This window comes from Anabrus simplex, chromosome 1 (assembly GCF_040414725.1).
Source record: "Anabrus simplex isolate iqAnaSimp1 chromosome 1, ASM4041472v1, whole genome shotgun sequence".
In the NCBI taxonomy this organism is placed as follows: domain Eukaryota; kingdom Metazoa; phylum Arthropoda; class Insecta; order Orthoptera; family Tettigoniidae; genus Anabrus; species Anabrus simplex.
In genome coordinates this window covers 1,149,605,077-1,149,623,626 of record NC_090265.1, presented here as the reverse complement: position 1 = coordinate 1,149,623,626, position 18,550 = coordinate 1,149,605,077, and the positions used below count along the sequence as shown (strand labels likewise).

Sequence of the window (18,550 nt, the reverse complement as noted above, 5' to 3'; positions counted from 1 at the left end):
TTTAAAAACAATCAAGGTAGAAAAAGGTCTCTAACTACGACACTGTGCGACTGTCTGGAGAGCGTACGCGCGAAACCAAAACCCAAGGAGACATTCTTCCTGTCACAAACTGAGAACTAAGCGAGATAAGAACTTGGGGTTTGTTTTAAAAATAACTTCCATATCTGAAGACCATTTGTCTTGCTTTGACCCCCCATGCAAATTCAATAGCAAAGAAGTTGGCCAGCGGCTGACTTTTTCATGCCTGCACATAAAAATCTCTGAACATGACTGAAAGGAAACACAAATAGTGCATGTTCTTATCATTTAAATTTAAAAACAAACTTATCTACGTTGAGCTGAAATGTTCCTTTACCAGCAGTGAAAAAATTACAAATATAGTGAATATAAAATAGGAGGTATGACATGATAAGTTCTATGCAATGAAGATTTTGCATTTGAGGTAACATTCCATTATATTAACATTTTCACACTCAATTATTTTGTAAACTTTTTTTTCTGTTAACGGCATCAAATACGGCTTGAAATTTTGTACATAATCCGATATTCACCCATTTTAACCGAAAATATTGAGATTAAAAAACAGATCAGATGTAAGGCTTTTCAGGCATTTGCTCTATTAACCAGCGTTTCGTCTTAGGTCTGACACTAGACTCATTAGAGTGGGATGTGTCAGACCCTACCCACTGACGCTGGGGTGTATGCAGGTGAACTTACCAGAAGCCTATATAAGAGGCACAGTCTGATAACTGCATTGAGATTTCCAGACATTTGGCAAACGTGCTGGATTAGAGGAGGACAGCGCCAAGCGCAAACGTGGGACAAAGAAAGAGAGATGAACAGTTTGAATGGAAAAAGAGAAATGGGGCTTTTACTGTTTTTCGTGGCATTTTTTCCAATTTTTCTCTTCATAAAAACCTTACTTGGACTTTATGACGAATATTTGAAAAAAGAATTAGCCGAATTGGTCCAGCCGTTCCCGAGTTTTGCACTTAGCAACACATTTAGCGATTCATTTTTATTTATATAGATATATTGTGACAGTTATGGTCTTTGACAATTTTGAGTGACATATCTGTGACCAGCCTATATTTAGAGAGGCATGTGTGCAGCTTAGTGAGCGAGATACAGCGGTTTGTTTTTTAAACACTTTTTTTATGTAACCTGTTGGGGGAGAAATCAGCCGCCTTGGCCGCAGCAAAGTTGGACAAAAATAACCAATACTTTACGACCTTCAAAACATCTAAGAGCCAGCACATAGAAGCAGTGTAAGGAATTTCAAATCTCGCGTTTATGAACCTTAGTGCTGTCACGAGTAATTTTATTGTGTGTGCAATGACAATTCTAAACGTGTTATGTGGAAATTTATTAACATTCAATCTCAAAATTATTTGAATCAATGAGCGAATGTCATTCTGGAACAATGAATGTATACGAATTCAGGACGCTATTTGAAAAACTGGTTTCCACTCCCACTCGAGACCAGAAGTAAGCTCGGCGCTAAGTCTGTCATTCACTCTACGTCATCCCTGGCGATAATCCGGTCGTCCGAGGAAACTAGCAAAATTGAGTCTTAACCAGTGGAATTTCGACAGATGTCATGAATAATGATGTTTTATTTTTTTCTTGCACTGGGTCATGTATTGAGAGAAATTATTGGGAATAATCGTGTTATATGTGCCGTTGGTATAAATCTTCGCATTATTAATGAAATCCCTAGTACGTGGTATATTGTATTACATGATGTGAAGTGTAATGAGATGTGTCTATGATGACCAATACAGTGAAACCTCGATTCTCCGATTTTTGAGGGACCATGAAAATAAAACGTACAAGACGGGAAAACGGAAAATCCGGGAATGAATGAAAACCATCAACAATTTGGCTAAACATCAGAAAAATGAAATATGTATAATTATAATCTTATAAAAACTCCTAAACCAAACCAAACTACAGCCCCAGTGGAAATTTGCCTGCCAAGCAACCGCTGCTCAGCCCGAAGGCCTGCAGATTACGAGGTGCACATGGTCAGTGCGACGAATCCTCTTGGCCGATATTCCCGGCTCTGTAGATCGGGGTCGTCATCTCACCATTAGATAGCTCCACAATTAAAGGTAACCATGTAGGCTGAGTGGAACTGGAACCAGACTTATATCCAGGTAAAACTGCCTGACCTGGTCGCAATCGAACCTGGGCCCTCTGGATGAGAGGTGGGCATGTTAAGACCGCGAAACCGCATTAATTACTGGTAAGCGAGTTCAAAATGTCGATACTTTATATTCAATTTTACAGGGGAATCTTCGTCAGTTTCCCATGAAAACTTCTTTCAGTTCAGCAACTTTGATTAGGCTAGCCAAACTCTTCGAAAAATCTAATAACGCCAAGCCAAATGACAATCGACCAGAAGTAGTTTTTAATTCTCTCATCTAATAAAATAAAGCACATTAGATACTAAAGCACCCAAAGTTGGTTGTATATGATTATTGAAATTAGAATAAGAATGGTTGTATAAGACGAACAGGAACAGATAAGTAGTGCAGTGATAAATTTGCAACGTGTGCAGAGTACGTTGTAGCAGAATGTGTGTGCAACGGAAGTAAGGAATCAGCAACTCAGAGGGAGTCAAGTAGAGGAAATGTAGGAGGAATGGAATGTGCAAAGGTTCGCGTGTTTACTCAGCAAGGGGCACGAAGGTCTGTGACATACATAATACAGCTTAAATTGCATATTCTGGGAAAACAATAGAAACATTGTTCTATTCATATTTGTTCATTCCGTACATTATTTTCTTTTCTTTTTCTGTACAGCGCATAGAGTATGATATGTATTTTTTTTTTTTTTTTTACAGTTCATAGAGTGTGAACTTTGGCTTAGGTTGGACATTGTTATTTTCTCTTTAACGGATCAAATAGGTATTCTTACTGTAGATCTGAGAAAATAATAAATAAATAACAAAAATACTAAAGCACCCAAAATGATGGCGAAATCCGTTCATTTCTTAACTTTCATTGTAATTTGGTCTCCGGTAGGCTATACTGTTCGTAGTCAGTTTCTGGAAATCTCGTACCACACAAATTAGGCCTACATCGACTTTTAAAGGTTATGTTGAACTCGAAAACATGGTTTCGAATGTAAGTATCAATTCCTAAAAGTTCTCGAATGCATTATATTCAATTCTGCGCATCACAAATCCAATCAAATAGGAAAGATAAAAGAAATATCAAAACTTCAGAAATTACGGTTATTCGTGACCTTGAAGTCATCTGGAAAGCGCGCTCGCTGCACGTCAGTACGAGTTCGAAATTATGCTAACCATTTAAAATGTAACGTGTGCAAATAAAACGACTGCGGTTTTTGGTATTTTAACACGAAAATGTAAAATTCCCAGTCTTTCATTAGGACCTAAACAGTAATAAGCAATTCCAAGACCTCCCATGGCTTTCCTTTTTTTAATGTAAGGTGCAACATCTATTTAGGTCTCGCTAACATAATCATGTACAATAATATAAAAAATACGGAATTTGTATTAAGAAGGAGCCGTTTCGATTCCTGCCTGAAAGCCCAGTTACTCTGCAGTGCCCTGCCGAAAACCTCTTCGGCAGTACGATTGAAAAAATGTAAAAATATAAACATCTAACCCTGGACATAATATGGATGTTTTATAAGTGCGAACATTTGATGAAACTCGTTCCGTCTTCAAGCAGAGCTGTCGAAATCCACCGCGTTTCCTTGCAATTGTTGTGGCCACTCACTGCTTTATGATTTTCCGAGATTCTCTAAACAATACCACCCGAATGCGACGCTAAGATCGTCCCTTATGTTCACCGCCGATCGCTTTTCCAGTACCGGTACAGTACTTGCTTTAATTATCGCAGTGACGGGGCGTTAATGCCAAGATCCATAAATATGCTATAGCCGTCCTTTCGTGAGATAAAGTTTATTAAAAAACGATTGATCGAGGATTTAGCGTTGATGGGACTGGAATTTCAGGATGGTTGATCCGGGAAATCGTTTCTTCGAGGAACGGATAATGCGGGACTTTTACAACGTGATTTAATTTCGATGCTCGCGGGACCACGTAATTTGAACGCATATTCCTGGAACGAGTAATCGAGGTTCCACTGTATTTAATGGATTATTAGTGTCTTTGAACACAAATTTAACTTTGTTATTTCCACGTGGGGAAACGAGAATGTGCGAGTCTTCCTAATGATTTATAGTACCACGAGATGCAACCATGTCCTACTCTGTAGTAATATTGCACGTTGACGAATCTTCTACCTAATAGTTATATTCAATGAGCGTAATTGTAGAAGAATTATACAGTAGCGTCATGTTAAATGTAAATTCCTCAGCTTAATAAATTTAATAGGATTGAGTTCAATACAAATGACCAAGTGCATTATTCGTCACATTTTCCCTAGCCCATGTTAATAATTGAGAATCACCGTATTTGCCCGAGCTTAGAGATTACTTGTCATCACTAAAAGACGAGACACATGTGAACACGTGGTACACATTTTGTATTACAGAATTCATCTGTAAATACTTCTAATGGTAATTAATGGTAGTTTACCTTCCTATTTGGTAGTTTGTGATAAGTGTAGATTTGAGATGATGATTGCAGATTGTGATTTATTACAGCAGATATTGTGACTCGTGTTTATTTTATGTCTGATCTGTTACTGTGTGTGACCTTCATTTTTTGCAAAGTTTTCGGTGTTGTTACTTTCTTCTTACATGGATAAAGAATTAACATAATTTTTAGCTTAATTTATAAGTCACGAGTGTTTATCATGAAAATAGAATTCACATTGAGCAGATATTTACTTGATCGTCGAAATAACTATGATTTTCTACGAAATAAGCATAATTAAGTAAAATTTATTTTTAAGCTGATCTTGATGGTGCAATTAAACTCTAATTTTCTTGTTTGTTGAAATTTCATAGATTTACTGTAAACTTAAATTAGTTTTAATTTACTTCCAAATTTATACCAGAATATTTCAGATTCCAAAGAAGAGCATTTTTAATAAATAACCTTAATTAAAACGTAAAATTTTCTGAAAATCAATATTGTAATTGACTTAAATTTTGCCACAATGATTAGGAAATACTTTATGCTGTACCACCCCCATTTGCTTAATTTCTTTGGGTGTACCTCAAGAGCGCATAATTAATTTTGAAGGTAACGATCATTCATCATCATTACCTTGCCAGAATGGCTGTATTATTTTAATTCGTTAGGAAGGAAGGAAGGAAGGAAGGAAGGAAGGAAGGAAGGAAGGAAGGAAGGAAGGGGAAAGATAAAACTGAATGGTAAAGTTCTGGAAGTGGTTAAAAGTTTCAAGTACTTGGGAAGAGTGATCACAGAAGATAGAAAGATAACCGAGGAAATTGGGAAAAGAATACAACAAGCAAACAGCTTCTACCAGAGTGTAAGGGGTATTTTGTAGAACCAAGATGTCCCGAAGAAATGTAAGTATTATATTCAACCTATTATGAACTCATAATACTAACCTATGCAGTTGGATCGTGGACAACAAAACGAGAGGAGAGTAGAGTACCGGTACAGGCAGCGGAGATGAAATTCCTAAGAGATAATGAGGGCAAGATCAGAAAGAGTAGAATTAGAAATAAAAGGACAAGAATCTTGAAACTTCAAAACAGGATAGAAACAACAAAGCTAAAGTGGTATGGGCATATGATGAGAATGGGAGAATGTGCAAAAAACAGCTTTTTCAGAGATGTTGCCAAGAAAGAGACCATGAGGAAGTCCCCGAAAGAGGTGGACAGATTCAGTGTGGGAATGCATAGAGAAGAGGGGAGGAAAACCAGAAGATGTACTTAAAAAATAAGGAGAGTGGTGCAGAGACAGGCAGCGATGGAGGTCCTTGATTCACAACCCGACCCGGGGAACTGGAAATGGGAAATGAAGATGATGATGATTCCTTACTGAGCATTCCTGGAGGCGTTTCATGCTACTCCAATAACCAGCTGTGGTTTATTAAGATCATTCAATCTATAAACGGGCAGAATATATGCAAACATGTATATATATATAATACACAATCATTGTAAAGATCAACTTGAACTGAAACCAGGAGAATACCAAGGAGGATTTAGGCCTTGGAGAAGCTGCCCGGAACAGATAAATCACCTTAAAATTACTAAAAAATGTCTAAAAAAAAATTTAAAAAATAATCTTTGTGGACTTCAAAAAAGCTCATGACTGTATCCACAGATCTTCAATGATGAAGATGCTAACGAATTTCGGATTTCATCCCTAATTAATAAAAATGATAAAATTAACTATAGCAAACACCAAATCCAAGTAAAATTTAGGGGGAAAATATCTGAGCCATCCATCTCTATATATAAAACAAGATTTTTGTCTGTACATTGCTCAAAATTAAAAAAGAATGGTATTTCTGTGTCGTACGTGTACACAGTAACAAGGAAATGAAATGCACTTTTTAATTTTCTCTCATCTCTGTATGTATGTTTGGGTATGTATGAACGTACGGGCATCACAAGACAGTGGCTGAATAGAACTTAATGAAAATCGGTAAGTAAAATCGGGGAATGAGGCACTACAATCTAGGCTATAAATAATTTGAATCATGCCGAGTGAAATGGTAATTTAGGGGAAGGCCTAAAATTTAATTCTCAAATATTTATGTTATTAGTGGTCCTATCAATAATAAATATAACTAGTTATATATAATTAAATTTCTGATAATTTATGATAAATTTTTACTATACTGGCTCTGATAGCAGAGATATTCATGAATTTTGATTTTTGTTGCTAAGTCTATATAAACACAGAACCACAAGCAAATGGGTGAACAGAATTGAATGAAAATCGGTACGTAAAGTCTGGGAATAAGGTACTACAGTCTAGACTATACATTTTTATTAAAGCTGGACGAAATGGTAGTTTAGTGGAAGATGCTTAATTTTCTTTTGAAGTACCTCTGTTATTGGCCCTTTCAAAAAATATTACATAAAAAAGTTATAGAGAATACAAGTTCCAATCCTTTATGTCTTATACAGATTTACCATACCGACTATGATAGTATAATTAACGAATTTAGACTTTTGCTGCATAGTGCATATCTATGCTGAGCATTGATAATATAGAAATACTGTTTAATCGTGTTAAATGGCGATGGTTTTTGTCATGATTATCTTAAGGTGTAAAACCGTGTGGTCATCGGTCCGCATTGACAAGGGAAATTGTGGAGATAATTATAAAAAAAGAGAAAAAATCATAAAGGAACGATCGCTTGAAGAATACGACAAGTGGGAGTCGTGGAAGAAGGAAGGACTGCCTTTTCATTAGATGATCGAATATCCTACAGTCGGAAGAAAACTAAATGTGAAGGCATACAATATCGAAAGCTCATAAAATTGATCAACAATAACATTATATTGACCATTGTTGTGATGCAATTTGTTTCTTCAGCTGACACTAATCTCCAATAGATGGGATTACTGCTGCGTCCTGAGTAAAAACAGCTTTCCTGAATATCAGCGCAAAGCAGCTAGGGAGTTAGATAACTTTGCACATGCTATATGATTGTCCCGTCAATGACGGGTACTCCAGCTAGTTTACAATTAAAACAAGGTTAAGACAGGGAGATGGTTTATCACCATTACTTTTCAACTGTGCTCTAGAATACGTGATGAAGGAATGGTACAAAAAAAGTCCTAAGAACATGAAAATTGGAACCAAGAAAGATCAAATAAACTTATATTGCTTGGGATTCGCATACGACTTAGCAATACTAGCAAATAACATTCAAGAAGCCAGAAATCAAGCAATAAGTCTACAAAATTCTGTATAGCACAAAGAATAGGACTCCAAATATCATTTGAAAAGACTGAGATAATGGTAGCAGATCCACTGGTAAACCACATAACAGTGAATAACAGGAAAGATGAAAAAAGTGAAACAACCTACACTAAATGCCTAGGAGAAATTACAACATCCAACTTAGATGAGCAACCTCCATGACAAGAAAGAACAAATAAAGTGATAAAAGATAAAAAAATAACATGGTCTACACACAATAAAAAATGCCTATTGACCGCAACAAAATTAAAACATTAGATGACTGTAGTTCAAGCAGAGGTGATGTATGTAAGCAAAACTCTTTCTGAAATCACTAAGAGAAACAGAATCAACAAAATCCCAAAAGTAAGAAAGAAGGATAGCTAGAACACGCATAAATAAAAGATGCGTACTGAACATCGGGATCAAGCCAGCTTTTGCCCTTTTGCTCCACGCAAGGTTTCTGTCCTCGCCAAGCTGGCCTTAGGACACCTGCATTATTCTTTGACACATGTACTGCCCCGGTCAAACTCCCCGCCTGACAGTGTCCTCGAATCGGATCACGTGAGGGAGTAATTTGCACGGCCGCGGTCATGCCGTCGTGCGCGTGTGCGCAGGGAAGAATCCCAGACGCATGACGACACAATGGACGAGGGTTTGCGAGCATGATGCATCCTTAACACGCCAGGGCTGAAAGTCGGTGACGCACGCGTTCCGCCCAAATGAGTAAGTAAAGAAACTATGAAAGTAATGGTATTTCACAATGCCAGACTAGAGTCAAGCTCAAAACGGTCTTCTTTCCCCGCTAATTCTCCCAAGCCCGTTCCCTTGGCAGTGGTTTCGCTAGATAGTAGATAGCCATGCATAAATAAAAGATATAAAAAAGATGGACAATGGTAAATAGTGACAAATTAAGTGATGTACAAAGAACTGGACCCCATAACGAATACCATAGTCCAGCCGCTGGCTGTCCGGCCCTGAAAGATCGTGATGTAAAGAAAAAAGAGAGAACAGTATTGCCAACCTGTAGCGATTTGAAACTATAGATATAAGCTTGACAATGCTTATGAATTTTCACTGTGCCGTATGATTTTAATATTAAATCACTGAAACCAACACCCTTCGTTGGTTTGATGTCATTGTTTTAACTGAAGTTACTTTACCACAAAGAATACTAAGAGTTCTGCTAGCGGTAGAAATATTGTCACGGTTTGCAATGCCCGACATCAGTGGTGCGCCAGATTTCAGATTTAACAGCAAGTGCTAATCACCGTTTATGTCGCCATGAGTCTCGTGTATTGCTAATGCGGTGTTGCTACATGTTTGAAGAGAAACACATGGCCTCGGTTGCTATCTAGCCTGTATGATGTGCATGTGTTCACGGTGTGTATAAGCCGTTTGTTTTTGTTATTGTGACAAGGCTAGTGTATCATCGGAAAAGACTAAGAAAAAAAGAATTTATTATAAGAGCCAAAGCCGTGAATTTATATACTGGCTATGTGAAAATTTTGAGAAAGAGCGTGATAACTGTGGGCCTCTTCTTCCTGTTACAAAAGTGGTGGATCCGAGTTTGTGACACTTTAAAAGTAAGTAGGACAACTGTGAAAAGCGTAACAAAAGAAAAGTGTCCAGTGGATCTTAATACACCTTCTGAAGGGCTGCGTACTCCTGAGAAACGAAGACCAAGACATTGTTCCAAGTCATCACCAGATGCATTTCAGAAGGATGCGATAAGGCGACATATTTACAGTTATTACACGAGGAGGGAATTTCCCACGCATGATGAACTACTTTCCTCTTTGGAAGAATCTTGCTTATTCAGTGGAGGAAAGACCAGTTTAAGTAAAATACTGAGAGAACTTTGCTTACGTTGGAAAAACGCATGATAGGAATTGAAGAAGAAAAGGAAGATGGAATATGCATGAAAATATAATTTTATCCGAAGAAATGGATGATGTTGAGGAATAATTGTTATTTATCAGATGATTTCTTTCTTTTTATAATAATAATAATAATGTAAGTTAGGTTGATGGAGAGAGGTGAAATTGTAGCATGGTGAGGTAGATTTTTGAGGCCTGGACAGAGGAAACTGTAGCCGGGACTTTCAAAGCACCTATTGGGAAGGGAAGTAGGCTTATTTTGCTTCATGCAGGTGGCGTTAATGGATTTGTTCTGGGAGCTAAGCTTGTTTTTCAGATCATGAAGAAATGAATGGGATTACTTTCACACCGTGGTTTGAAATGCTTTGCGACATACATAAATCCCAATTCCGTAATTGTTATGGACAATGCCCCCTATCACTCTGTGCAATTAAACAGAGCACCGACAATGAAAGACACAAAAGATATCATTCTACAATGGTTGGTGGGAAAAAAATGTACCGAGGATATCTGCAGATATGACAAAGGCAGAGCTGCTTCAAAGTGTAAAACTCCATAAGCCTAGATTTTGCACCTACAAAATGGATTCCATAGCTATGGCTCAGGGTCATAGGGTAATTAGGCTTCCTCCTTACCACTGCCACTTCAATGCAATCAAGCTAATTTTATTTATTTATTTATTTATTTATTTATTTATTTATTTATTTATTTGGGAAACCAAAACAGCGAGAAGCCGAATTACAGAGTTCCGCAATGAAATACATATTTACAATAGAGTAGCACAAGGCAAGCATAAAGAAAAGTGGAAGAATAATGACGAAAAAACATGTAACGATAAATATAGAGGAAAAATTAAAAACTAACATAATTAGAGACACAACATAACAAAAACAAAAAATGAAGGCTAAAGAAACGAGAAAAATTGTTGAACGTAAAACGAAGAGAAGAACTTATTGCTAGGCACAGTAAGATAAATACAGACATAACACTTAAGTAATGGTATAGCACAGTAAAAAATAAATATTATATTATGTACAAGAAGTCAACAATGTGACAGTAAATTTACAAGAAAGTAAGAAAACTCCAGTGGGACAACATTCCAGCACCATGCCACCTCCCAAAACTGTAAAAGTAGTTAGTGGGATATAAAACAATTATTATTCCCTGTTCAGAAGTTGAATGAACGATCAATCTAGAAAACCAAGTTAAACTTGGCCGACAATTCACAGTGTACCACTGGAATAGTCGTAAAGCAAAAACAGAATGCCCTTGTACTATGATTCACTATACTCACCAACTGAGTGGATTGTGACATGCCCTGGTAGGGGTTATACTTGTGATGAGGCTGTTGCTGAGGAGGTGGTTGCGGCTGTTGTTGGGTTGGACTCTGTTGTGGCTGCTGCTGCTGTTGCGGTTGCTGCTGCTGCTGAGGAGGCTGCTTTGAGCCACGAGACTTGGGAGATGGGATCTGGGGGGCTAAATGGAAGAAGAACACAAATGTATAAATGTCCCTTTGACCTTGGAGTAAAAATCATGGTAAAAATGATAGTTCATGTTTCAGCAACAAAAAGGTAATATGGGTTTTAAAATGACAAGTTATGGATCATGAATGTTGACACAGATTATGGAAATTTTATTTTAAAGTCCAAAGTCTTGCACATACCATACTTCATAACTAGAATCATTCTATATTGATGGTTTTCACTTTACAAAGGAAAAAAAATTAAATGTATCCTCCTAATTCAATACAAAACATAATTCCATCATTAGATGGAGCAATAAAATTCAAACCTGTTTCGACTCGTTTGAGCCATCTTCAGTGAAATAAAGGGGGTTTAAAGTAATGTATATAATACAAGCTAAAAAATGTGCTAAAAACATAACAAAGGAATAAATGAAAAACAAAAGAGATAGAAGGAAATAAAAACAATAACAATATACAATATTTACATCACTAGACGGAGCAATAAAAAACTAAATAAATAATTCCCTGAGACAAAAGGGTTAATATAAAACACTGAATCCAAAAAATGTGCTAAACCTAAGAAGAAACTAAAATAAACGATAATAGACTGAAACGAAACAATAAGTGCTAAAAGTGAGGTTGCGGACCTCCCTGTTAGACTAAATTCTTTTTTAGTTTGATAACAATTCAAAAACAGGACGAAATCACCGTGTTGAAAATTCAGGCTGACAGTTTGTCTTTGTAGAAACACCATCCCACGAATGGCTAGGAGAGGAGCGAAAAAGCTTGAGAAAACAAGTTTGAGAGGAGGCAACGTGCCAGGAAAAATCTACGTGATAAGTGAAGGAAAAACACTGATGAATTAAAAATTTTAGAATAGCAGCATTCTCAACTTCTCAATTTAACGGCACTGTTATCAAAGATTATTTCCAAAGTTGGCTAGGTGTGTTCGCCTCATTTTAAATGGTCGGGAGGGCAGCGACAAAATTGAGAAGTGTGTTAGAGAAGTAACAGGTGCATGGTAAACTGTAAGTGACCATAGTGAAAACCGTCAATGAAGTTCCAATCTGTAATGGAGCTTTTTAAACAACTCTACTCAACCATTAAGAGTGCCTCTTTATATACGTTGCCTGGCCAGGCTTCTAAGAGGATATGACACAATATGTTTTCTCGAATTTCGAGAGTCTCCAATAGTCTATTTACAATGAATGGAATCTTCTGTAACTCCCTAGTTCTAAAGATGCATTGATCTGACTATTACTGTGTGTTGTACAACATTGCAGTGGATTTATACAGCATATAATACAGGTAATAATAAATTATATACTATTAATTACGTGTTCCTACATTAAATAGTCATATTAATACACAGTATATACAGCAGATGCATCATGACATAACCTCACAAATAATATGATCACGATTATACCAAATAAAGACCGTACTTTTTGGTTTTTGTTTGCTATTTGCTTTACGTCGCACCGTCACATAGGTCTTATGGCGACGATGGGACAGGAAAGGCCTAGGAATGGGAAGGAAGTGGCCGTGGCCTTAATTAAGGTACAGCTCCAGCATTTGCCTGGTGTGAAAATGGGAAACCAAGGAAAACCATCTTCAGGACTGCCGACGGTGGGGCTCGAACCCACTATCACCCAGATGCGAGCTCATAGCTGCGCGCTCCTAACCGGACGGCCAACTCGCCCGGTAAGACCGTACACAACTACATAAATAATAGTGATGATGATGATAATAATAATAATAATAATAATAATTTTACCGGAGGTACACCCGCGCCGTGCATTTAAATTAATCGCCTTGGATAAGCCCATCTGCAACATGAACTTTGAAACTACTAGTACAAAAAGTGTGGACATTTCTCAACAGATGTCGCTACCATAAACTTATGACGCGCCCTCTAGGGTGAAGACGAACTATTATTCAAGATAAATTGTGTGTGTTAAGGTTTCCTAAATGGAATGTTTAGTGCTTGTTTTTGATGTTCAAAAGTTATCAACACTTCTATCTCTTTCTGCCAACTTAAGGTGTTGGCGAATCAAAAATGTTGTACATTCATTTATTTATTCACCAATGAGAAAATTTTGATATTTTATTTGATTACCAATGAGAATTGGGGGTGTGTCAGGGCCTTGGACCAGAGTTTTCTGGAACTTTCCCCTCTGCTACAAAAAAGCTGGCACATTTCGGACCATGTTGTCTTAGTGATCACTCCAGTCTAGAGTGTGTAACGGAGGCAGGGGAAAGGCTCCCTTGTCCATCTTCGGGAATGGTGTAGAAACATTACAAACTGGAGGGGAACTATATTAGCCCCCACTTGCTGTCAGCTACAAAAGGGGAACTGATGATGATGATCATCAGAACATATAAAATAAACTCGACTGCAAACTAAATATTTTCAATATCGAGTTATTCGATAACCACCATTATAACAGTTAAATTTAAAACATTTTCAACACTTTTTCCAAATAAATAGAAGCTTTCAACACTGACAATTCAACATCCAATGGATAATTTAAGAGAGAAGTAAATGCCTAAATTGCACAGGAAAAGGAAGCTTTCCCATAAAAGAGAGAAGTGCCCACCAGTATCTCAGACCATCGGCATGGAGGTACAAAAGCAATTCGTGTAAAGTTTTGTACGGTGTGTTGTAAGCTATGGGTCAGAAATATGGACCCTATGAAAGGCTGAAGTACTGAAACCCAAGGCTTTCGAGATATGGTAATGAACGTGCTCAAAAGAGCAAATAAGACACACACTTCGATTGAAATCTTAAACAGGAGAAGAAATACCTTTGCTTGCCACTCGATTCATCACTCTTGACTGGTGCACCACCCTGTTTGAAGGGAAACTGGAAAGTAAAAGGAGCAAAGGGATATCTAAGAGTACAATTTATCGACAGCATTAACGGCAAGCACGCCTATTGTCACTTGAAGCTATTGGCCAAAGAAAGGGAATGCTTCGAAGACATGCGTGTTACCCCCCAACTGGAGGAGGAGTATGATGATTATTCAACATCCTTACCTCTTATTAAACTTTATAACCTTACAATTAAACTAGCTACTTAACATTAAAGGGAAAAGAAAACCGAATATAGTGAAACATTATATTTTAATTTCCATCACTGACACTGCACCCTGGTAACACATGCTCGCTGCTGCCGCCCTCTAATATACAACTGTGTCGCGATGCCCACTTGCTAGCACGGAATGTGCTGACCTCTCCCTCTGCCCGCTCTTCCTTGAGTTGAGACTGCATGCTCTACAGAAATATTAACATGAAGTTAAGAGTCAATAAATTAAGTAATAAAGTTCAAGCAATCAGTTTAAGCATACCTGATGAGAAGACTGATGCTGAAGCCAATACATCTTGTGGGTTGTTAGAAGGAGACTTGAGTTGAGCCCGACCATTTGATCCTGTACCATGATCTGATTTCAGAAACGTAGCTCCTGGTAGGCTAGTACCACGATAGGGCTGTGCCATCTGCAAAGCCGATAAAAGGACCTAAAGGTCAGCTTGAGCTATAGGGGTCTTCTATACAGTTAATTTCAGAAAAATTAGCAAGCATGAAAGATTATTACTAGTACCTGAGAACCAAAGCCTTGAAGACCTACTGGTGTTGCAGCACCAGACTGCGTGCCATAACCCTGAAGACCATATGGTGAACCAGTCTGATGCAAGGGTTGTGCAGAAGGTGCTTGCTGCAAGGTTGAACTACCAGCTTGGTAGAAACCAGTCTGACCTCCTAAAAAAAGTAACCAACTCAGTTTATCATATCCTTTTTTCCACATATTTCGAGAAATAGGTTCAGGAAAACCAGTTCATACCTACCTGCAGATCCAGAATAAAATGAAGAGGAATGGGGGATGGTGGGCACAACATTACTCTGCACCGGGCCTGTCCGCTGCACCATTTGAGACCCTGATAGGTAATTGGGGTCATACTGGATGTATAACTGAAAACATTTTCAGGAATATTTAAAGCAGACACTACTTACTACAATTAGGGAGAAATACAAATGGAGACGATCGGCTATTACCTGAGATGGTTGAGGAGCAGACGGTAAAGCACTCTGCTGGTAGGGACCACCAGCCTTTGTTCCAATGGCACTAATTTGCTGTGATGATGGCTTCACGCTAGCCGACATCAGCGAATTGGAAGAGGAAGATATAAGAACAGTACTAGGATTACTGCTCAATTGTTGCGACTGACCAAATGGAGCTTGTGCTGCCTGAAACAGGGCACATGAAAACTGCAATGGGAATACAGCATCACTTTGTCAGCTGAAACTACTATGAAGTCAAATTAAATACCTGAAGAAAGAAGAACTTAGAAACTCTGGTTACTACACTGTTCTATATTTTCTTACATAACTTAGTAGTTGTGTAGTGATGTGAATAGATTTAGAGGCATCTTCCAGTACAAAATAGTAGATATTTGGATATTTGGTGTCTCTTAAATCTACCATTATTTATAGCTATATTAAATATACAGTATTGTACCAGTACACTGGTGGCATGGATCTTTGCACTTAGGGTCTTTCACAGGTCTTTTTTACCAACGAGATCACGCCACAGCTAGCTAAATGTGCCATGAGGTAGATTAAATGGGTTACGTATATCGCCACGTTGATTGGCATCCAAAATTATCATGAAAACCTAAGATATTAGGAATCCTATTGGGCGATCAATTTAATTTATTTGAATAATTCTAATGAGTTCATATACGATGGCTTATTCTGAACTTAATATTATATTATTTATGTACTGGATGGTCGTATCTGATCATGATCGTCATTCCCAATTTGGATATATTCATGATATTAAAGATATATTACATATTAGTAGATGTCATATTGTTATATAATATGTTCATGGATGATTGGATATATCCATTTTACATTGAAAACAACTGAGATATTCTGGTTGGTCATATTTTATTTCAAAACAAATCCCTACGCTAATACTTCGACGACCACCAAAGAATGAAGATAAATTGAAAATTAGGAAATAAAATGTTAAATTAGGAATTAATTATGACAGACTCAAATCCATGATTGAAATTAATATTTGAGTTGCTCCTGTAAAATAGGGATTGATGATTATTAAGATAAGTCTATCACAACATAATGCAGCAGAAAATCAATTGCATTGTTTATCGAACATCAATTATTTCGTTATATGAACACTATTTTACATCAATTTTTAATTTACTCTTTCTTTCAATTATTACAAATGCATCGTATAATTTCCGTTAAAATTCGTGAATTTGATTATAATTATCTCGTCATATGAATGCGAGCTTCTCAAGATCTGTAGTTATTCGATTATATATATTGTTAATCGAATTACATAAATTTTCGTTATTCAGATTTGCTTCCTTGACAAGATCCTATCTAACAATGATCTTCACGCAGTGAAAATTAAATGAAACTGAATCTAATCTAACTTATTCTAAATAAACATTTGCCCTGAGGACGTCCATACTCATGAAAGATCAAACACAATAATACGCGCACATGTCTATGAGGATCTATCTCCCTAATGAAACAATTGATCTCGATCCCGGCAATATACAATAGAAGTCTGCTATAGCGAGTACGGCATATAACGAGAACTCCGTTATAGCGACGACTTTCTTCTGTCCCTTCAAAATTCCTATATAACTGTGTGTCGTCCTTCGGTTATAGCGAGAACACTATCAGTGACGCATCCGTTATTACGAGCGATTAAGCACGCGCGATTTTTCCTTTACCAATATTATGCACCCCAGTGATGATATTGCATGCGATCGATTGCCTTCGGCATCGTTTCCTCGCTGTGTGTACTAGCGATATCTCTCGTCGACATTCGAAGGCGATGTCGGAATCGATTAGTAATACCCGTCGACAACTGTTCCGTAATAAATTCGAAATGAAAGAGAACATATTTTCGTAATAAATGCGTAAATAACGTGTCCGATAACGGTTGTTAACTCGTTAAAAATTAAGGCTGACTAAACGAAAGCTTAATTTTGAGGCTAAATACTGCATTTAGGTAAGAATGGGATACACCTCGAGATACAGCAGAGTGCTTAAATGATTTCAGAGGTTAGCTTATATTTTGTTGCGTCTAGTTAAATTACGGAAAGGCTATTATGAAAATTTATAGCGAGAAAGTTATAATTTCTCTACTTGCGCTTGAAGTGTGTTTTCATCATACATATTTTACGGTTAAGTTAGGATACGTGACGCTGTTTGAATAAGAAAACAAAAACTCTTGCAACAAAATTGCGATAGATCATCAGAACGGTATATTTTTCTCACTTTGTGCATTTGCGAGCTCTCTCATTGACATTCAAAGGCGATGTTGGAGTTGATTAGTAATAGGTGCCCGTCGACTGTTGTTCCCTAAAAAAAATTTGAAATGAAAGAGGATAACGCGTTTTCGAAATAAATGCGTAAATAACGTGGTCGATAGCAGTTGTTTTAACTCATTAACAATAAAGACTTCAATAAACGATAACTTAATTTTAATGTTATATACGAAAATTAAGTAAGAATGTGATACACCTCAAGATAAGGCAGAGTACATCACCGATTTCTGAGGATTTTTCATATCTTCTCGTGTCTAGTTAAGGCTATTTATATGTAATTTCTTTTCGTGAGGAGGTTATTTCTCTATATGCGTTTCAAATATGTTTTCATGATACATATGTGGTTAGGTTAGGTGGTGCTGTTTGAAGAAGAAAGCCGAGGTGTTTGCCACAGAAATCTCTGGTGTGATACCATATTTCTCCGAATCAAAGACATTTTTTCTCAGAATCTCGTGCAAAAACTTAAGGGTTGTTGCATCCGCAGCCTAACAGTAATTTAATGGATACCACTGGCAACTACCGCGGTAACCACGCTGCTTCTTTTCACACGTGCACAGAACTCGTTGACAAAACGACCGCCTATTTACTATACATCGCTAGCCACGACAACCGGTTGTACAGTGCCTGTGTGTTTCTCAAATCTGCAGAATGGCATCAAAAGATGCGACCCTTCGAATTCTAAGAAAAGCCATGGTTAGTGGCGGAGTTATAACGCGTCTATTGTACATGATGGTTAGTAAAATTAAGTTTTATAGACAGCAGGAATATTTCGTGATGGATAGTCATATTTTAAAGATACGTGGAAAGGGTACTGCCAGGAAATTCTCAACGGGTGCTAGTTGATATTATGATGCCAATTTTAAGTTAATGGTTATTAAACAGTCAGAAATGTAGAATAAAGGTGCAGCCGCAAGAAAATACGGTATAGGCCTAAATAAAGCCAATATTTGGCGTTAGCGTGAAGACAAAGAGCTAAAAAAATGCGTACTGTATAAAAAA

At 37.3% G+C, this 18,550-nt stretch overlaps 1 protein-coding gene across 4 annotated transcripts in view; it reads right to left on the bottom strand.

Moving 5' to 3' along the window:
- LOC136858113 (protein PRRC2C) overlaps positions 1-18,550 on the bottom strand; it is a 708,190-nt gene that overhangs the window by 50,128 nt on the left and 639,512 nt on the right. For 3 of the 4 annotated variants that reach the window (XM_067137420.2, XM_067137417.2, XM_067137418.2), the window contains exons 33-37: positions 15,237-15,428; positions 15,029-15,152; positions 14,785-14,942; positions 14,533-14,701; positions 11,012-11,193 (exon numbers count right to left, since the gene is read on the bottom strand). In XM_067137420.2, coding sequence (XP_066993521.2) covers positions 11,012-11,193; positions 14,533-14,701; positions 14,785-14,942; positions 15,029-15,152; positions 15,237-15,428 — 825 coding nt within the window. The remainder of the gene's footprint in view (positions 1-11,011; positions 11,194-14,532; positions 14,702-14,784; positions 14,943-15,028; positions 15,153-15,236; positions 15,429-18,550) is intronic. The other variant, XM_067137419.2, reaches the window with a different exon arrangement.